Below are 22,299 nucleotides of genomic sequence, written 5' to 3' on the forward strand. Positions count from 1 at the left end.
TCATCTCACCTTCATTCTTATGTCCCACCCTCCAACCCCCTTCCAGTCTACTTGAGGTCCTTTATGGTGCATTGTCTCTTATCCAGCTGTCTGAGTGGTATATTTATACTATTAGGTAGTCAGCTGGCAGCAAACAAGATCTGAGGAAAGATCAGGGTGCATCATGGGATAGGGAGTTGGCCTCGAGCTGGTTGAAGGCCTCGAGCTTTTGCAGTTTACAGAGTCGGAGCCAAAGAGCGGCGCCGAACCCATCAGTACGAATGAAGGCGAGATGAACAACTCACATGGAACGTTATGGTGAGTACATAACATCTTTTTATTGACCATGGGATGGGCAAGGCCAATGTATCATCAAATGGGATAGGCTAATTCAAGCATCAAAATGGAAACTGGCTAAGCTTGTAATGACCCGCAAAGGCAAGCAATCTAGTACTTGGCTATTTCTGTTATATGTGAATGCATTAAAAAATCTAGAATTGGTGATTCACACTCACTCAGTTGACATCTTAAACTCAAAATTTACCTCACTGAAAAAATCTAATCACTGAAGCTCAACTGATTGCAAAAGGAAAACAGGTATGCTCCATTTCTGATCAGCTAACTAAAAATAGAAGACAAAAAAAATTAGCAATACTACTAGACAAGCTTTGCGTGAATAGTGGTAGTGTGGGTTTGTTAGAAAAAGGGTTTTTCAAAAGGTAATGTATAGGGTTGGGGGTCAGGGTCAAGGTTAGCATACGTGAGTAAGGTTAACAGGGGGCTTTGCCTTCCAGCTCCACCTTACTCATGTGTGCTAATCCTCGCCCTCACCTTTCTCCTGCCCCTAATCCTAGACATTGCCTTAAGAAAAACATTTTCCCTAATGGTACCACTGTGCAAGATACAATCCCCATGCAGTGCTCACACTGACAATGCTCATCAAACTATCCCCTTATCTAGTCTTTACTCTAATCCTCAGCTTCAAACACTGGCACACCCCTAATGCCAAAACTTTCGGTGTATCCGAAAGTTCCACCATTAAGACACATACCCATTTACCTTAACTAAATGCACATCCCATACACAGCAGTGACGCTTCAACATTGCCAAATTCTGCACTGCAAAGTCTACACTCAACAACAAAACTCAGCATTTGACAAAAGAAACTGCTACTCCATATACATATATGTACACACACATACACACACGACAAATCATTTGTGTGTGTGTGTGTGTGTGTGTGTGTGTGTCTTGTCTGTGTTCTTAATGCAGTATGTATGATTTACATTTGTGCATACCCTTATCACAGGACAATTTTCTTTTTCTATGACATAAGCTACAATGTAACTAGAATTTACATGTTTTTATATTTTTTTTCTTTTCCAAAAACCATTAATGAATTATCATACTTTGCAACCCTCGTTCATGGTGTAACATATTTTCCTGTGGTTGGCAGCTTCTAGATTGTATGCTCTCCTAACAGTCCACATCTTCCCTGGTCTGTGCTCCAGTCTTATAGCATTGCATTACATTATTATACAGCTTCACCATATTCTCCCTTTCTCCTTTCATAATTTTTTTTCAGCGTTGCCATTTTCTTCCCAAGTCAGTGAATCTCATGTGTATCTCTTTCTCTATTATTTCTTTTATCCCTTTCTGATGATGATTTTTATTTTTTTTTTTTTACTAAGCAGTTGTATGACTCTGTGTTCTCTCTCCTTCAAGCTCATCCCCTCTGTTGTTGCTCTACACATGCAGAATTGTAATGTGGGTTGCATCTCTTCCTGATACAGCCTTTCCCATATTTTCTGGACCTTGTCTTTTCTATAGTTCCTATACCCACCTACACTCCCAGAACGTGTAACATCCCTGCCTCCTGTGTCTGGCATCCCCAACATGTACTAATCTCCTTTCAGCCTCTTTTTTTCTAGCCTTTGTGGTGTGGGGTACCATTTGTGTATAATTCTCAGACTTTGGTCATTTGTCCCAAGTACTTCCTGAAGTTGTTTCACTGCGTCCCTTACCCGCTGTTACATCCTTTCATGTACTACCTACTCTTTCTCCTTTTCCCAACGTTTTTCTGGTTCTATTTCCTTTTGTCCCTCCTTTCTCTCAGGTCTTTATACGTCAGTACCTATTCATGTTTTTCTTATTATTATTAGAGTGCTTTTTATTGAAATTGGCTTTGTGGCTCTTTTCTGAGTGGTTCTATCATGCTCTCGCGAGACAGCAGAAAAAATGCCAGTCATCTCGTCGGTGAGGGACACACCCACAAAGACGTGACAGAACCACAGAGGGATAGAGTGGGATGCACTGTACTATGAGCGGCTTTAAATACACTCTCTCTCTCTCTCTCTCTCTGTCTGTCTCTCTCTCTCTCTCTCATCTCCCTGCATCATTTCCTCCACACACTTATGCACACACACACTCTCTCTCTCGCATCTCCCTGCATCATTTCCTCCACACACTTATGCACACACACACATGCACACACACATGGAAGAAGGCACAAAAAAGTGAAATGGAAAGTAAATGTGAATATTGTGAGTATGTAAGTGTTTGAAGTGGTACCCGAGCAATCCCATTTTAGTGAATATGCATCCGTATATACCAAGGGATACAAGTAATTATTACCATGCACATAGCTTTGCTTCTTTTCACCTTTTTTATATTATCATTTATTATTTATATTCTGTTCTCTAGACTTGAAATGTAAAATCTGAACTAAACCAAGAAAACTTAACATTTAAAACTGTAAAATGAGTAGTTGTCAGTTTCCTTGTATACGTTTGATAAAACCACACACACACACACACACACACACACACACACACACACACACACACACACACACACACACATTGTGCACTCAAGTCACTAAAAACAGAAATTATAAACAAAGCAACATTTGCTGAAGAATTTTGCCCGTACACGAGACATGACAAGTTGTTTCTAATCAGCAGTTAATGATGAAAATTATGAGAAGACATTAAACTGAGTTCCATAGATAAATGAAAGTCCGAGAGTGTAGCTTCAATTAAACAACCACGTGAGCCAAGTGTGTGTGCAGCTCTCTCTAATACAATATCTACTTTGGCAATGCTTTTAAGTGAAGTTTCGTAAAAGCATTCAGACAAATGGTAGCTAAACAGCACAGCTTATATCAACAGAATGTGTCTAATGAAGTAAATAACTCATGAAGAGGCAAATAATGCACTGAAATATCTTTGATTAACTCCACTGTGAACACATTTTGCATATTAGTTAAAATAGTTATAATTACACATTCTTTTATAGCGACGTAGAATATAAAAAAAAGTTATGCCATTTACCACCAGTTCTGCACACTGCTGAGTATTACCTTTATAGTTCCTGACATAGCTAAAGAAGGATTTGTGATTGTTCTTAGCCTGGGAGGCTATCCTGAATTTGCAATTGGCTTTGTTGAATTTTAGTGAACCTCTTAGTTTCTGGTTTTGTTGAATCAGTTAGTTCTTGTCTCTGTGAGAGTTGCTCTTTCTGATTTTGGCCATGACTTTTTTAGAATGCTTTTTATTGAAATTGGCTTTGTCCCTCTGTGGTTTTGTCACGCTCTCGCGATAGCGGAAAAAATTTTGAGCTTCTTGTCGACGAGGGACACACCCACAAACATGTAACAGAATCACAGGGGGATAGAGCGGGAAGCACTGTAGTATGAGCGGCTTTAAAAACACACACACACTCGCATCTCCCTGCATCATTTCCTATACACACACACTCACACACACACACACACACACATCTCCCTACATCATTTCCTCCACACACAGACACACCACATACACTGACTCACAAAAATGCAATAATACAAGACTGTTTCTAATCAGGGACACTTTTAAAATATTATTCACTTGAGAAAATGACAGAATAAGTGTGTATGGATTAATATACATTTTCTTAAATAAAAGAAAGCTCTTCTGTGGTTCTGTCACGTTCCTCGTGTGACATCAGAAAAAACAGCAAACTTCTCGTCTGCATTTTTTCCATTGTCTAGCTAATTGCCTTCTTGAGTAATGTGACAGAAGCACAGAGAAATGCATATTTTACTTAAAAACTAAAAAAAGACTAAAATAAAAACATAAAAAATATATAAAAAAAATTTTAATAAAGAATGCTTTTTATTCAGTTGCTTTAAAAAGTAAAAAAAAGTAAGGAAGAAGAGTGAAAACTTTGCAAAAGAAACACAGATAAGCTGATTTCAGAAAAGCATTTGAGGTTGGTTTAGCTGATTCTGTTATTGAGATAGCAGAAGAAGTAGGAGGAATCAGCTTAACTCTTTAAGTCTTGTTTCCACATTTTTGTCCTTTCCATTTTCCTTATATTCCTTCTACTCCCTTTGCTTGGCTCCTTCTCATCTTTTTTTCCTGCTGTGCGAAGCTTCAGTACTTTCTGGGGAAATATTTTTCTTCCTGTTTGCATATATGTCTGCTGTAGCTTGCTCCATTTGCATTTGTACGTCACCTGTATGTATTCTGAAGTTAGTTTCCCATATTATTTCATATGGGAAGTTTTAAAAAATGCTGTTGCTGTTATTTACCTTATTTCCACGTCCATAAATCCTTTGTTTATACTCCACGACATTCTCTACTCTGTCCATATTGTGCTTTACCTTTAGGGTCATTGAATATTTTACCCAGCCTGAAATCTTGGACATCCACAGCTCATTTGCAACTTCCAGCATATATATTTTTTTTCCTGTACTGGGTTTCTGAGTAGTTTTATGATTTATGAATGTCCAAACAAAGTGAATAAAGTTCAGCTGTCTTGCTGTCTTTTTATCTCATTTTTTTACTGCAGAGGGATGAAAGCATACTATTATGTGCCTGGATATATTTTCTGCAGCTTGGTACTTGCAGCCTACTCTCTGTAGATTCTTTCAGTCACTGACTGTTGGATTGCTGGCAGCACAAAATGATCCTTATGCCTCTGCATTCAAACTGCTTCAGTGCATGGTCTTTCACTTGTATTCTGATGAATGTAATTGTATTCCTTCATGAATTGTTTTCTAAATCCTCCATGTTTTCTCCTTGTCTCTATTGTGTCTTTCAGCTGTGCAAGTTGTTTTGTTCTTGTAGCTCCGTTTTCATTGCAGATTTATTATCTTCCAGGTCTTGACTTTCCCTTTCAGCTATGCCTTTTCTGTCTTTTGTTGCCCAGTTATTTAGTTGACTGAGCTTATATCCTGGCCCATGGCGATTATCTTTTCAAGCAAAAAGCTTTGAAGGCTGTTAGCTGCTCCTGTTTTTGCTCCTACACACTTACTTCCTACATTGGTTGGGACTCCTGGTAACTTAGAATTTTCTTCTTTTCTGCTGGCCCTGTCAATAACTGAAGGCTTAGGTAGCCAAGCTAGCTAGGCTTCACCTCTTCCCTATATGGTAGCTAATGTTTTTTCAGTATTTTGGCTGTTGTGATCTGTATGTGGAGGAACTCCAGCACATCATCTTGTTTGACCATCCTAGAGGTATGCTTGTTATTAATGTATATTGAGACATCTTCATCTGTATCCCTTGTCTGTGCAGCTACTGGTCTAAAAGTGTGGAGGGCACTGAAACCTTGCATTGCTGGGGTACTCTGTGCTACTTTAAGCCATGTCTCAGTAACTGCACAGATATCAATATTCTTGAGTGTGATGAGGGCTTGGAAGGAGTGGAGTTTTTTAATCTGATGTTGTCAGTTTTCATTTTATCCTTGACGTATGGGCTCAGTTCCGATATTGGAACCGACTCAGCCGTTACTATGGCTCGCAGAGGCCAAAAACTCTCGAACTTCACCTCTACCCCCAGTCCTTCTCTCTCAATTATCAGATCTTGTTTGACACTTTTCAAGACAGACATGTTTGCTGTAGCTCTCAAGCTAAGTTCTTTTTTTGGATACATTTCTTTATATTCTTTAAAGTTTCTTCCTTTTTCTGTGGTTGTTACCTTTGTTTAAACTCTATATCATCCTTTCTGCTGTTCCTCTACCCCTCTAGTTGTAATCACTTTCACTTTTCTGTGCACTCCTGTATACTCTCCACTACCATTGTTGATACCCCACTTTCTGTACACTTTCAGTGTACTCCTCTACTGTCATAGTTGATGGTTTCTTTCTCTTTGTCTCCCCCCCCCCCCCCAAAAAAAAAAGGAAGAACACTGCTGTCCTGTTCAGTTTTCTGGTTTGAGTGTGTTTTATATCTCCTCCTTTGCTGTGTGTCTGTGTGTTTTCCAGACCTTTTATTATGGCTGAGAAGACCAGGGCTCCTTCGAGCTTCAAAAAATGCCAGAAGTACAGCCATAAGATCCCTCTTTTGGATTTGCACTTGTGTGTTTATTGTTTGGGTCCTGTACATTTACAGGAAGATTGTAGTATTTGCCATGGCTTTATTCATAGGGCTCTTGTTGAAAGAAAAAAAAAGATTAATCTTGAAAGGTTTGATTCCTTCCGCCTTTGGAGAGGCCTTAACTGCTCAGGACAAGAGTAAAACAGATGTTTCTTCCCCTTCTTTATCATCCCCTTTGGAGAAGGACAAAAAGAGACGTTTGTCGGTACCAACGTCTCCTTCGGCATCGACTCAGAAGAAACCAAGATCCTCTGTTTCTAAAAGTTCCTTGGAACTGATAGACTCCAGTTCTAAGACTTTGGTACCAGGAATATCTCCGGCACCTAAAACTGTTCCTGCTTCAGAAGCTTTGATGCCAAAAGCTTTGGCACAAGAAATCTTGCTTCCTGGGTCTTCCTCAATGCCGACTACATCAGCGCAGAGTATGGATAATGCGCAAAAAGAAGTTTTACCCAGAAGAAGTTACTCCCCTTCTATTGATCCTTCTGTGGGAGAGTTACCCAAAGTTTTCCTACAAAGGCCAAAATCTCCCTTTCTAATGTCAGTCCGTTCCACCAAAAGTCTTACAGAAGTCGACGTGGAGAGTCTAGTGAATAAAATTTTGTATGTGAGAGATTTTTACAGAAATCCCTTTAGCTCCAGCCCCTAAAGGTTCAGGAGCCAAACCTTCATTCACCTCTTTAACTACTTCTCCTCTAACATCCTCTATGGCAAAAGAATTTACAGCTCCCAGTCATCCAGCAGCAGTTGTATTGGTTCCAGAGAGCTCTATCGCTTTATAACTGGTTATTACCCTGAGTCCTTCAGTGCTTTCTAATCCGGAGACCTCCAGGGGCTGTATCTGCCCTGTTGACTCCAATTTTTTTAGAGCCTTCCCTGCACCTTGGAGCATTGACATGGTTTAGTTCTGCTCCGACTTCTATCTCGGTGGCTGTCTCGGAGTTGTGAGTGACAACGGTTACGAGGCAGTCTATCCCAGTTCTGGGCTCCCTTCCCACTTCAGGGGACAAGCCTTTGAGGCAGTGGAGAGGGCCTTGTCTATCGACTCAAGTCGGTCACTTCCTCCTCGGAGCAGATACCTTCCTCACACCCAGTTATTCGACCTGTCTCTCTGCTGGGGCAGCGAGTATTGAAACCTCAGGAATCTTAGATACAACTTTCTATCATCTTCTGATACCTCTCCAGACTATCCCCCGAGGACGTTCCGTAGAAGAAGTGCAAGAGGAAGTACTTCAATTCCCCACACGAATCAGTCATGGAGGGCACTGATTTTGATGAAGGGGAGGGGTCCCCAAGGTCATCCCAGTGATGTCTGCTTTGGAGACATCTTAGAAATTTTGAAACAGGGGTGACTGGAAGTTCCAAAACCCTTCCTCGGCGGAATCAGTTTACCTGCAGGCTTTCAGTACTTGCCCATCTACCTCTTGGGTGATCCCATCCACTGAGAAACTCATTCAGTTAATTTCTCAGCAGCCATGGAAGGCTCCAGACACCGTTGAGCACATTTCCAAGAGATCATACAAAATGTTTGTGCACCTGAGGACAAGCGGTTCTGAGCTAAAGGTTTAGCAGTAGATAGATGCCATGGTCATGGCGGCCACCAAGAAAAAGGAACTCACTGAGGAGAGTTCATCTATCCACTCAACAAAATCTCAGGCGATAGGTTTGGGAAGCAGGTTTAGGCTTATTTGACCTTTGCGTTAAGGTCTTTGAATTTCCTGGCACATTTTACCAGACTTCAAAAGGGTCTGATTAAGGAGTTGCCAAATACCTTGGCAAGAGCTGTTATTGAGGGAGTTCAAGAAAAAGGCGCTTCCCAGTTGGCAACCCTGGAGTCTGTGTCAAGCTCGTCCATGAGGCTCATTGCGCATGCAGCCGAAGGGACCACCAGAGTGTCTGGTTCAGGTGTAGCCATAAGGAGATACACCTGGATACATCTATTTGACTTTGTGGAGCCATTTAGGTCTTCTTTCATCAATGCACCTTTGGATGGATCATCTCTGTTTGGCCCAAAAGTAAGAGAGACATTATCCAGGTGTGAGAAAGATGTTAAGACCCTTTCTGCTGTGAGGGGTAAGTTTTTTTTCCACCCTCCCAACAAAGATCCTTTTCCAAGAATTAGAGATTGAAAGATATGGTTCAAAAAATCCCAAGGGCCTTTCCAGGACACATGGCAGTTCTCCCAGGGGCAGAGGGGAAACTACAATGGAAGACACCATACACGTGGTAGAAGCATTCTGCAGAAGCAAAACTTCAGGGACTGCTTCCCGGTAGGCCCTTTCAGTGTTCCTGAAAGAAGGCCCGATTGTTTTCCTCTGGAGGCAGTCGGGGGGGATGCTTATCCTTGCACCAAAACACTGACTAAATATAACAACAGATTCATGGATGCAAAGGATTATTTCCAGATGTTATACCATATCTGTCTCCCTTCATCCCTCCCTATGCAAAAAAATCCCTGATGTTCCACCCAATCAGAGGGAACCAGCAGTTCTAGAAATACAAACACTGCTAGAGAAAAGAGTCATCAAAGAAGTCCCACCAGACTGGAGTGATCCCCGGGGTGAATTTTCTATTTTCCATCCACTCATCAGTGCCAAAAAAGACTGGACTGGAGACCATTTTTGGAGCTCAGTGAGTTGAGAAAATCACTTCAGCAAATGAAATTCTAGATGGTCGTGGTTCATTCTTCCATTTTGGAAAAGGACAGCTGGATGTGCTTGATAGATCTTCAGGATGCATATTACCACATAAAAATGGACAAGTGCTCCAGAAAGTTCCTCCACTTCTGGCTGGGAGCCAGTCATTACCAATTCAGGATGCTGCCCTTTGGTCTCACCACAGCCCCCGGGGTGTTCACCAAATGTATGGCAGTAGTAGCAGCTCACTTGAGACTGCAAGGATTCCAGGTGTTTCTTACTTGGATGACTGGCTCATTACCACTCTGACCAGACATCTGTTGATAAGAGGCAAGAGATTACGTTCTCAAGATCTGTGCATACCAAGGAATAAATGTAAATAACGAACAATCTCAACTGACTCCAACTCAGAGTTTATAGGGGCAGTGCTGAATATGACAATGACTGTAGCATCCCTTCCTCCAGTGCGACTTCAGAAAATCATAACTCAGGTTCAGAAAATAATCCACAGCAAGAAGGTACCCGCTCGACTAATTTTACAGGCTCTAGTCTCTATGGTAGTGACGATAACTCTAGTTCACTTGGCCAGATATATGAGAATTCTACAGTGGCTACTGGCACCACAGTGGTCTTTTGGTATACCAACCCATGTCGGACCAGATTCTGATCAGTCATTGCAGAAAGGATCTAGCCTGGTGGATTCCCTTCAGAGAAATTCTCATGGGCTGCCCCTTTGTCTTTCCAGAACCCAAGGCCATAGTGACCATGGATGTCTCCCAGATGGGACGGGGGGGCATTTTCTGGGCAAGACTATCCAAGGCACTTAATCCCCCTTAGAAGCCAACTTGCATATCATTGTTCTGGAACTAAGAGTGGTGCTTTTAGCATTGCAAGCCTTTCAAACATCTCTTCCTGTGGGCACAATTACAATTCAAACAGACACTATGTCAGTAGGTTAGTACATCAACAAACAGGGAGTAATCAAATCTTACTCTCTTTGTCACAGTGGGCAATCTCTTCCAGCCGCTTTCTGATAGTAACCCACAATCATATGTTATTTTCTGCTATATTTTTATAACAGAATGTGTAAATATCTTATGTATAGTATGTTAGCAGTTGTTCTGGGGATTTTCTCCCCGGACCTCCGCTGAAAATGGACAGCTCTGTTCAGTCAGACCTTCCCAATAAACAAATGCAAAATAAAATAAATAAATAAATTCCGGGGAGTTCCCTTGTGATAGCAAACAAACTAAGCAGATGTATTGTCCAACCTCACAAGTGATCTCTCAATCCAAAAGTGACGGAAAAGATTTTCCATCAATGGGGCCAGACTTGCTGCGACCTATTCACCTCACCCCTAAACAACAAATGCAGCAATTACTTTGCCCTGATTTTTCCCTCCAGGGCAGTCACCAAAGGATGCTGTTCATCACATCTGTCCCTCCCTGGACTCTTTTATGCCTTTCCCCCAATACCTCTAATTTCAAAATTCTTATAGAAAGCACTCCGGTTGAAAAGCTAAGTAATCCTCATTGCTCCCATTTGGCCTCGACAGATATGGTTCCCCTTTCTTTGGCCTGATTCAATGACCATGGTCTCTGGATCCTGCTCCAGAGCTTCTTTTCCATCCAGACGGACTTATTCATCCCGACATTCTGAAGCTCAAGCTTGATAGCATGGTTCCTCCAGTTCCGTTAGTTGCCAGGTAACTTAACCTTTCTTCCCCAGTACGTCAAATTCTCCTAGCTTCTCAAGCGTTCAAACACAGACTATATACTAGTAAATGGAAGAGATTTTCCTTTTGAGCTCGTGCGTGGGATATTGACCCATTTTCCACTTCTACTGATGATAATTTAGATTTCTTTGCATCTCTTTTTAGTTCAGGAACTTCCCCATCTACCATCAGAATACAATAAGCAGCAATTTCACATTTCCATGATCGTTTGAAAGAATGTCCTTTGGCTTCTCATAGACTTTGTAAGTCATTTTTAAAAAGGATGCTTTTGCTGAAACCTCCTTTCAAAGATCATACACCACCTTGGGACCTAAACCCTAGTGCTGCAAGCCATTGTACATTCTTCCTTCGAACTGCCTGTAGACTGTGATCTAAACGATTTGTCATGGAAAACATAATTTTTGTTGGCAATAACCTCTGGTAGAAGAATCTCAGAAATTCATGCCTTATGCAGACCACCATATCTGATTTTTCAGAAAGACAAAGTTTCCTTCTGAGCAAATCCAGCCTTTCTACCTAAAGTAGTGTCAGAGTCTGATATCAATCAGACTTTTAATTTGCCAGTGGTCTTTCTAAACTTTTTAAACAGAGGTGAATACTGTTTGCATTTGCTAGATGTTCACCGACAATTATGCTTCTACCATCACAGGACGAAAGACATGAGAAAATCCGACCAACTATTTGTCTCTTTTTCAAGTGCTAGGTTTGGAAAACCAGTCAACAAGGTGACCTTAGTCAGATGGCTCAAGGATTATATTTCCTTTTTATCTATGACAAGAAGATAATTGCCTTGTCTAGGCCTATTAAGGTACACTCTGCAACATATGTAGCCACTTCAGCAGTTTTCTAATCTAGAGCTTCAATGAATGACATGTGCAGCAGCTACTTGGGCTTCTCCCCATAACTGTATTACTCATTACAAATTGGATTTGGTCTCTAGGGGAAGAGCATCCTTTGGTTCAGTGATGCTCAGGAATGTCTTTCCATGAGTCCTCTCAAGATCTAAGGAAGCTGGGGACTCTGTCCCATACGTCAAAGATAAAATGAAAATTGACAACATCAGATAAAGAAGTTAAGTATACACCATAACATTCCATCTGTGTTTTCCATTTTCATTATCCTTGGCTCCCCTCCCTCCATCCCTCGGCCTTTGAAGATTTTTTGGTGGAAGGGGTAATGTACCTTTGAGTTATTGTGATCTTTAAGGTATAGCAGATATGGCTTCCATTGAGGCTTCCTTATCTGTGACTTTTATATCTGATCTGCAAACTCGATCTGAGGTAATTGAGAGAGAAGGATTGTGTGTAGAGGTGAAACTCAAGAGTTTTTGGCCTACACGAGCTGTAGTAACAGCCGAGTCACTTCCAGTATCGGAACCAACCCATATGTCAAGGATAAATGAAAATGAGCAACACAGATGGAACATTATGGTGAGTACATAACTTCTTTTTTAGGCTCCTGGCATTGAGCAGTAATGCCTTGTTGTTCTGTTGAGAAGATCTTACTATGTTGGTAGGTTTGTCAGTCTGGCATTGCCTTAAAAAGGCACTATGGGGGTGGACAAAGCCTTAGCCAGTATTCAAAAGTCTAGAGGGGAAAGGTGCAGACCATCCTTGGCAGAGCAACATGATCTGTTGACCATGTCCTCCCAAGCTGACAAATATTGGATCCCATTTGAATGACAACAAAAAGACAGCCAATTGTTGTAATCAATCATTTTGTGCAGAATTATTCTCACTGATGGTAATATGCTGATCAGTGCCAGGCTCATACCATCCTGAGACACTTAGTCTGAAAGCTTTATAATATGTCTCTTCATATAGTTCAAGAAGACCTTAGAATTAGATCAAAACCAGCTCCTTGGCTTTCTAAAGAAACCAGGCAAGAAATCCTACTCAGAAACAAAACCTGGAATAGGTGGCGATGTACTAAACTTATAGCAGATCAACAAGTATTTAAACAACTGAGAAATTTGACAAAAAAAGCAATACTCTCAGATAAAAAAAACTTCTACTATAAAATGCAGCAAACACAGCAAAATAATCCACAGAAATTCTGGGTAAGTATCAATAGACTCATTTAACCCTGGTCACTCCAGTACACCAAGCCCAACAGACACTGATCTCAAGACCCCAGTCGAAATTGCTAACACCTTTAACACATTCTTTAGTGAGACCATACAATCCCTAGCCAGCCAACTATCCATTGATAATGCTAGCATTCTTATCCCCAATAATAGACCTATTCCCAATTTCAAATTACAACCCATCTCGACTACTTTTATCTTCAAACTCAACTGAAGCCTTGTACTCCTTCTGCTGACCAGATCCCAGCTGAATATTTGTAAAAAGCAGCGACATCTGTAACCTATCCCATATCGATTCTTATAAATAGAACCATTAAGGAAGGAACCATCCCAGACATATGGAAAATTTCTCATGTTATACCTCTACATAAAGGGGGTAACTTGAATGAATACTCCAACTACCAGCCTATAGCTTTACTATCTCCTTTAGCTAAAATCATGGAAAGATGCATTCATCACCAGCTACTGAACCACTTAATTCAACATAACTTACTAGCCAATACTCGGCATGGTTTTAGGCCATTCCATAGCACCACTACTGCCCTTCTTTCCTTCACTGATTCTATCAACAGAAACCGTAATAATAACATTCTCTCCTCAGCTCTCTTTATTGATCTTTCAAAAGCTTTTGACATGGTCAACCACCCTTTGCTTATAAATATACTAAAATCTCTTTCCTTTGACTCACTAGCAATACAATGGTTCACTTCCTACCTCAGCAAAAGGCAGCAAGCAGTGCTCTGGGAGAATAATCTGTCATCCCTCCTGCCTGCCACCTTGGGTGTCCCCCAGGGATCAATTCTAGCCCCTCTACGTTTCTCTATATTCATAAATGATCTGCATGTAGCTATTCCACAAGCTACCTGCATACAATATGCAGACGATTCCACACTTATTTGCGCAGCCAAATCTCCTTCTGAACTACAATCTATAACTCAGAAGGTGATCAACACAGTCGAAATATGTTTTTTTAAAGCGTTGTCTCCTCTTGAATCCCAAAAAAAAACAAAACTCGTACTCTTTACTCCTTACCCGTAAGTCCACACCATTAGACTTCTCAGTCATCTCTGATAATGGGATCCTCATTTCTCCTGACTCCAGCACTAAACTCCTTGGAATTACAATAGATACCAACCTTAACTTTGACCTTCACAGTAACAACACTATAAAAAAAGTTAACAGAAGAATGGGCTCCCTATATAGGATTAGGCCCTTCCTTACCTCTACAACTAGAGCCACTATTGCCCAATCACTTCTAATCTCTGTACTGCTCTATGCCTCACCAATTTACACTAACCTAACTAAAGGCAACATTTTCAAACTAGCTAGCTCCTATAATAATATTGCCCGATTCGTCACTGGTAACTCCTTCAGAACCCATCACTGTCACAATCTAAAACAACTTGGTTGGCTTGAACTACAGAATCAGCTTCAGCTTAACCAACTTACCATAGCCCATAAAGTCCTCAATGACCCTAACAAAACTCCAATACTCTCCAACCTTATAATCCCCTATAAAAATCTCAATACCTTACGCTCCTCTAATAAACTATTAGTTAGCATAAAACAAGTCCAACAACATGGCAGGTGACTCTCTTTTCAAACACAGTTGGCAAAAACTAGTACCTTCTACCTAGTGAACTTACATTACTTCCTTCTCTTCAAACAAAAACTCAAATTATTCCTTAGAACACACTGGCTATGCCCTTGTAATAACCCTGACTAGAATATCACCTCTGTTTCTACCACTTCCCAGTTTCTACTCAAAACTAGACAATATTGTTTAGCAGAAATGAAGAGAACAGTAAAACTACTCTAACATTTAAACATTTTACTCCTCTGAAGATTCATGTCCTATTTTCAGTTTTTTGTCTTTTTATGATCAATACAATGTATTAGATTTAACTGCTATTTACTATTTTATTGTAATCTACTACCTAGTTACTTACTATTTTGTTAGCTATTTAATGTAATCTTTAACCTTGTTATAACTGTGGTGTTTGGAGCTTTTCTCCCCGGGCCTCTACTGAAAATGGATATATATCCAGTTAGACTAGTCCGGTCAACAAATGTAAAATAAATAAATAAAATAAATATTTCAGGTCATTTACACCTGCATGGACTATGATGGTATCATAGTGGTACCTGTGGCATAATGACTTGAGTGCATGCATGATTTGGTGTATCCTGGCTCCAGATAAGCAACTAAACAATTATCTTCTCCTTTTTCATCCTGGGTAGAACGGCATCAGTATATCTTACAAATGGAGTCTCTATAGATGAGATTTTGGGACGTGTGTTTGCTTGCCTTAGGGACTTAGTGTTTGGTGATCCACTGAGAGTGACAGTATGTGTGATGTTAGGTGGTGTTTTTTCTGAGTGCCTTTTGGCTTGCTGAGGCATAGGTTTAACAGCAGGTAGTCTAGGCGATCTTTGTTTATTAAGATTGCTTTTAAGTGCCCCAGCATATGTTAGTCTGAGTGTGTTGTGTGCTTTGTGCGGTGGATGTTGTGTATGTGGTTTTGACAACCAGACGTGGACTTGTATGTGAGAGTTTAGCCTCCAATGCCATTGTGTAATTAAACCTCTCGCATACTGTGGCTGATCCTTTAAGGATTAAGTGGTTGTCAGTAAACATGAGACATTTACTACATTGTCTCAAGAAGCCCGTATCCACCAATCTGGCTTCGAAAAAGTTAAAAAAAAAAAAAAAAACTGCATTTCCATAATGTCCACTCCTTTGATTTATGAACTGCAAGGGGTGGTGTATTGGGATTAGAAGGCTAGTGTTCTTTGCTTCTGCAGAATAATAAGGGTGCTTTATTGAGTGAAATTAAGCTAAACAGTACTAAATTCTGCTGACTTTTTTTATGCAGTACTGAATTCTACTAAATCTGTAGATATTGCCACTCAAGGCCCATCTAGCTGCTCTAAGCTTGTTGGTGCACAAGGTATTTGCGCTATATCGCTGCTTTACAGGTTACAGTTTTATGGATTGCTTGACAGAGAAATAGTTTTATGGATTGTTCTATTGGGAAGATTTGCTTTGTAGGTGTTTGCTACTGTACAGGGCACTGCCAACCCATGCAAACATGCAAAATTTATAGCACCACAGAAAAAAAACAACTAAATAATTAGCCCTCTGGCTTGTAAAATATCCACACTATGGGTCCTTTTGTGTATTCCGTAATTCAGCTGGACCAGGCAAACACCTCCTGCCACAAGATGAATAAACCCAGTCCTCTTGATGTAAAAACCCAGTAGGAGAGAACCATCTGTCTATGGAAAACAGTGGGTGGGAAGAGTACATAAATAGCTTATACAGCAGTCAGTAGCAGTGGAAGAGGGGAGGGAAGGACTTTGAAAATCAGATAATCATAAGGGGTGGAGGGTAAAGGCACAGCCTTGTAAAACAATAACAGAAGGATGGGAGGGTTGGGATATTTTAAGGAACAAGTAGGCTAGCTGCAGAGGCTGGGAATCAAATAAATATATACATTTTATATTATTATTAATTATAAATATTGGCACTCTATCAAAATCCTTAGTTTAATGTGGTAATGGGGGATGAGGGAAATGCAAAATGCAAGCAGGTAGGTGATATGCAGAATATTAAAGTACTGAAGCACAAACTGGAACAGAGACAGTTCTGTCACTATTGAATTTCTGCTACAGTGTAAGGCACCAGACAATGCTGAAATTTACCAATAGCACTTTTTGTGAAAAAAATGCAGTAATAAATGAATGCAGTAATAAATGATTAAGACCTCAACTCTGAATTAAACTACATGACTGGTCTAGGAGGATTTAAAATAGGGGGTGGCGCAGTGGTGCAGTAGTTGATTCATGGCTGGGGTGCTTTCTGTGTGGAGTCTGCATGTCCTCCCTGCATTTGCATTGGTTTCCTGTGAGTGTTCTGGTTTCCTCCTACATTCCCAGACACGTGTCTGAAGTCTTTCTCCCCAGGTCTCCACTGAAAATGGGGTCTTTGTTAGTCAGACTTTCTTGTTAAACAAATGTTAAATAAAATACAAACTGCTTTTACAAGTTTTACTTGTAGAAATAGAAGTGCAGAATAACCAAGGTCCCAGAACAAACTAAAAATGTAATCGAATGGAACAGAACAGAAAAGTACAAAGTAGTATCACCACACAGGTCACAAATGCACTTAAATATTTGAGCAGAATTGAAATAATTAAAATAATTTAATTCTCTTTCATTTTTGAAAAGCTACTTACTCACAGTTCCACACTTTTTCAAGTCTTAGATAAAAGACTGTGATAGTGTGAATGGTTCTACATGCCCTTAAGTATTTCTGTGGTTAGTTTACATACGGAAAAAATAAGCACAAATTTAAGACTTAAGTCCAGGAACAAGTGACTTAAAACAGGATCCACATAGCCGTATAGCTTATCATTTTAAGTTTCATCAAGTTATTTTTCCTGACACTGTTTTATATCAAAATATGGCAGAAAGTGTAATGTAGATGTGGAATATATGTTGGAAAGGAAACAAACTTTGCTAATCTTTAAATTTCAAACTTTGGTTCCTGGGGCTTGAATACTGATTTTAATTTTAAGACATTCATTTATTATTATTATTATTATTATTATTATTATTATTATTATTATTATTATTATTATTAACAGTTTAATTGTTTTTAGTTAGTGTTCATATATATATACCCTTCATTAGGGTTGCATTGTTGTACCCTGGAAGGTCTGTGAGGACCAAGGCACTAAATTTTCATAAACATGTTGACTGTTGCACTGTTTTTATTTTATTTTATTATCATTTTCTTCATTTTGCGACATAAAGACATGCAAGTTCTACTCCTATATGCCAGCTAATGTTTGTCAACATTTTGGCTGTTGAATACAATAATTTGTTTACATTCACTAATGTATTTATCTCTATATTGTTGTAACTGTATGTTTATAAAAAATGTGAATAACCTGTCAAAGATGTGCTTCAGTGTGCCATTTAGGAAATTCTTTTTTAAGTATGTAAATACAAGTTATGCATCCTGCATGCAAAGTAACATTTTCTGTATAATAAAATCTCAGTGATCCTGGGATATCTGTTCATGGCTGTTAATATCATAAGTTTCCCTTTTTTTCTCTTCTTACAGTTCATTCAAGATCGTGCTGTAAAGTCACAGGAAGTTCTGAATAAAATGTTAAGCATAATCCCTTTATGTTCAACCTGTTATCTGGAGAAACCTTAGCAGGGGAAATTGTCAAACCTGGAAGACAATATATTCAGAAGAAGCAAAGCAGCATATTGTTTAATTACTGAACTTCTTGACAACTGAATTATCTAACTGATAAGCTTTTTGTAAAATTTTACTTTTTTAACTCAAGTAAAAATCTACAGCAGCCCATTATTTTGTACAGCTTTTCTCAGCTAGTGTGTGTGGTAATATAAACCACTGGTTAGTACCTGTTAATTAAAACTTGATTTTGAATTATATAACTACCTCTTCCTCACTAACATTGTTAGTTAACCACTATCTCTGCTCAGTCTCAGAGCTGTCTGACCCTCCACGTCTGCAATAAAAGCATTCTTATTTTTCCCTCCTCTTCAGCTGGTAGGTAGATGGAATGATGATTACACAAAAGGTTATACTGAAATGCAGTTGGACTCTATATGCTGTTCCTGTACTTTAGATGGTTAAACTTATTTATAGTGTGTCTTAATTAATACTTTTGTGTTTGTCCAGTTAAGAACAAGAACCCAAATCCAAAAAACAAGTAACTTGAGCAGGTGACATTTTAGATTTTAATTATTGCCATTCTTCTGTTGTGTTTAATAAAGTATACGTTTTAGAGTCCAAAGAAAGTTCTGAAATTGGGAATATTTTGGAGGTGTGCCTTTTAGAGGTAGAAATGGCAGAGTTGTGCAGTAGAAGCATGCTGGACCCATAACCCAGAAGTCAATATATCATAACCATCCTCTGCTAGGTAAGCAGGAGGAAGCATGTTTAGCAGTTTAGCATAGGGAATTATAGCTAGAAGCTGCTTACAAGCTTCATCCTATAGTATTGAGCTTGATTCTGCCAGTCTCATTTTGTTTGGTTGTTAGCACAGAGGATTAAAGCCGTAAACTTAACCTGTTTTCTGTAATCCAGTGTGTGATTCCCTCAGATTTCATTTGCTTAATATGGAACTCTAAGCAAGTCACTTAACCAGACATCACTCTGGGGCAGTTTGAAAACTGGTATAGGCTCCTCAGTGATCTGTTTGATCGCATGCCTTATAGCAACCTATGCAAAATGCTGGACATTTATGTAACTTAACACCATTTTTATTAATATATTTCATCAAAAAAGCACTTTACAAAACTGAAGAAACTGAAACATGCATGCCTTAAACAAAAACCTAGGAAAAATAAAGTATTCACAAATTACAGTAAATTTAAAATTGTAATTAAAGACTACTACGATGCTACATAGGTGGCAAAGGATGGAATATTGTGTGATGTTCAACTTTAGACTTTATATAATAGAGAGGAAAAACATATATACTAAATGTAAAATCATCTTTTATATATGTATGATTCTTTAAAGCATCTGAAAGCTTTTGCACTTTATATTAAATGTCTTAAAAGCTGTCCCTTTACTTTGTGTTGAGAAACATTTGTACCTGATATCCAGTATTAAAATGAAGGTGACGAGGTATAATGTAAAGCTATGGAACCAAACTGTTTAATAGATGATGCTAATGGTGGCAGTAGAAGGTTAAGTATTTAAGTGATTTGCCATGATATAATACAGCTGTGTAGCACGTTAGCCAGTTTTTGTCAATTTTACATTGCACCTCAGAGAGTTTTATGCGTGGATATGGCTGCACAACACAAAATTGCACTTAAAAAGATTTACAAGCAGACATGAAAATGGAAAGTATTGGCTGAATTGCTGTTTGCTGTTTTTCATGATAAAATTACTGGGATATCTTAAGATACTGGATTTTTTTATAATCCTGAATTTTGTTGCTTTACTTTAGTTGTCATTTTTCGATGGAACTGAATACTGTCAGCATTCACTAATACTGTATCTTCGCACAGAAAATACATGTTGACTTCACTGGCCCTTCTTTCTACTTCTTGAAATATTGATTTCAAGTTTATTTAATCTTTTTGTCTATATGAATCATTGACATCTGCCATGCTTACTGGTGTATGGAGCAATTGATCAAAGTCCCTTTAGTTTGGTGCCATCTGGCAGTATACAGTCCAGCTGAGTAGCATTCATCGAATGTGCTTGCATGTTGAGTATGCATATCTTATGACACTGAAAGCTCAGACATCACTTCTGAAAGTGTATTGGGAGTGAGGATTTTTGTGATATTTCAGACGCATGCATATGTGGTCACTTGGTTACAGGTAGGAAATAAATAGGGTGTGTATGTGTGAGTGAGCAAAAGTGCGGTGAAGGTGAGAGACTGGAAATTTGCGGTGTGTTTTGGACTTTGTAATACTCTGTTAACACAGGTGGGGGTAGCACTGTATGTGGATAGTACATCTTTGAGAATGGAGATGTGTTCTCTGTTTGGGAGTGGTTGTTGGAGGGTGTGGGTTGTGTGAAAGGTTTTGTGTGAGACAAAGGGTTGTGCATCTCTGCCACGATCAGTACTTGCCCCAAGGTAAGTGTGATCTCAGAATTGATATTATGTTTTTGTCTTTTTGGGAAAGGGGTTGTGTGTGCATTGGGTTAGTGGACATTGAATGGTGTGCTGGTCAAGTTTGAGTGAATGTGCATGCATGCATTTACAATATGTGTGGTGTCAATATACAGGGTAGTCATCGAGTGTGCTCACTAGCCTGACAGTTTAAAAGACCATATCTGCTTGCCTGACTTCTTCCATGTACAGTTTTTAGTTTCATTCCACTGTGACTGCCACCTTTATTTTTGATTCTGTTTGTGCCATTCAACCTGACTGGCACAATGGTCCTTTCACTCCTTTTTTCAGGTTGAACTTAAGATGTTTTAGGTTATTTTAAGTGAGCAGTACCACAGTAATTATTAGAATTTTCAATGACTTTAAAGTTTCATTCCTATGTAATGAAATATGCACATTGGATGTAATACAAAGCATATTGCATCTGTTGTCAGATAAGTAGAAGACAGTTTCACCTTGTATGACTTACAAAGCTGTAACCCAACTCAAGCTTTATTCTTCATCACAGATATTCATGAGCATTGTAATTTTAGCACTGAGAAGATTTATGTTGGTTTAAACAGTATTGTAAATAAGATTAAATGATTTTAAAGTACTGTATAAACAGTTAAATGTAGTGAAGCCATGCCATTGTTTTTTTCCATTTAGCTGTGAAAACAGGTTTAAAAATAGCTCCCAACTAAAGTCTCCACCATAAGGACCAAAAAAGTTAATACCACTTCTTTGAGACTGCACAGTCGAAGTTCTTCAAACAACCCATAAATATTGAATTAAGTCTCTTAATGAATCTTCTTGCCATGTGAAGACAAAAATTCTAAGTATCCTAATCTCCATTAAGATTATGAATGAACTGCATTGTAAACATTTCATATGTGAATTGCATCTGTCATGCTTTGAATTGTTTACTTATGAAATTTCAATTATGACTGAAGATTTTCATATACAACTGTTTAACAGTTTATATATGAATCATGTCTTATTTTTAGATGAGTGCTTATTTTATATGAAATTTCTGTTCTTACTGAAAATCTGTTTGAAATATAATAAATATGTTCTTATACAAATTTCTTTCCTTTGGGGAAGTGTATATTGCTTACAGACCATTTTTTCCATTGTGTTTTGGATATTTTGTTAAAAGAAACTCGCTGATTCCAGTCTTTTGAAAACCACAAAATTGAAGACAGTCATTTGCCTAACAGCAATAAGAATGGGATGATTCATCAAACATGAGACTAATCAAGAAGTCTTCAAAAACATTTTCGTGGAGGGTACCCCCATAGCCTTCCATGTGTCTCTGGAATCTAAGATTTAAGTTGGTATAATCTGGACAGCGGACCAGTTGGGCTGCTCACTGGAGGTGCTAGTCTTTGACATAGATCCCATCTCTTACTAGCTTGAGACCCTCCCCTAATGTGATGCTACTTAATCACTCTCTAGCTCTTGTTGTCGCCATTTTGGAACAATGAGGTTTTGGAGTCAACTCAAGTCAAGGGAGTCATCTTGTAACTTTTTAGTACAGATAGGTCAGTAATACTTCACAGTTATCAACCTTTTTTTTTTTTTTTTTTTTTTTTTTTTTTTTTTTTTTTTTGCTGCTTTTAGACTGTTATGGGTAGTGAAAGGAGAATGTTTTCTATCAGATAGCGCTGTTTATCATATAGTAGGAGCTGGACCTTGTTCCCCCATAAAAGAACTAGCCATTAATGTGGCTTTGATTTCTATTCGGCAGCTACAATGGGTCTTGTGCAAGTTAGTGGCTACTGTAGTATTTCCATACAATTAGAGCTTGCCTGTTTACAGGAATGAGTATGAAAGTAAGGCCT

The 22,299-nt window shown here is 39.0% G+C and overlaps 1 protein-coding gene across 1 annotated transcript in view; it reads left to right on the top strand.

The window, feature by feature from the left end:
• Positions 1 to 21,541, top strand: part of CIB1 (calcium and integrin binding 1) — a 633,343-nt gene extending 611,802 nt beyond the window's left edge. Inside the window, exon 7 of the mRNA XM_044078285.1 lies at positions 17,929 to 21,541. Within this exon, the coding sequence (XP_043934220.1) occupies positions 17,929 to 17,950 (22 nt within the window). The 3' untranslated portion in view covers positions 17,951 to 21,541. The remainder of the gene's footprint in view (positions 1 to 17,928) is intronic.
• Positions 21,542 to 22,299: the final 758 nt, after the last annotated feature.

The sequence above is a fragment of the Protopterus annectens genome, chromosome 7.part0 (genome assembly GCF_019279795.1).
Source record: "Protopterus annectens isolate FY-2018-M chromosome 7.part0, PAN1.0, whole genome shotgun sequence".
NCBI classification, from domain to species: domain Eukaryota; kingdom Metazoa; phylum Chordata; order Ceratodontiformes; family Protopteridae; genus Protopterus; species Protopterus annectens.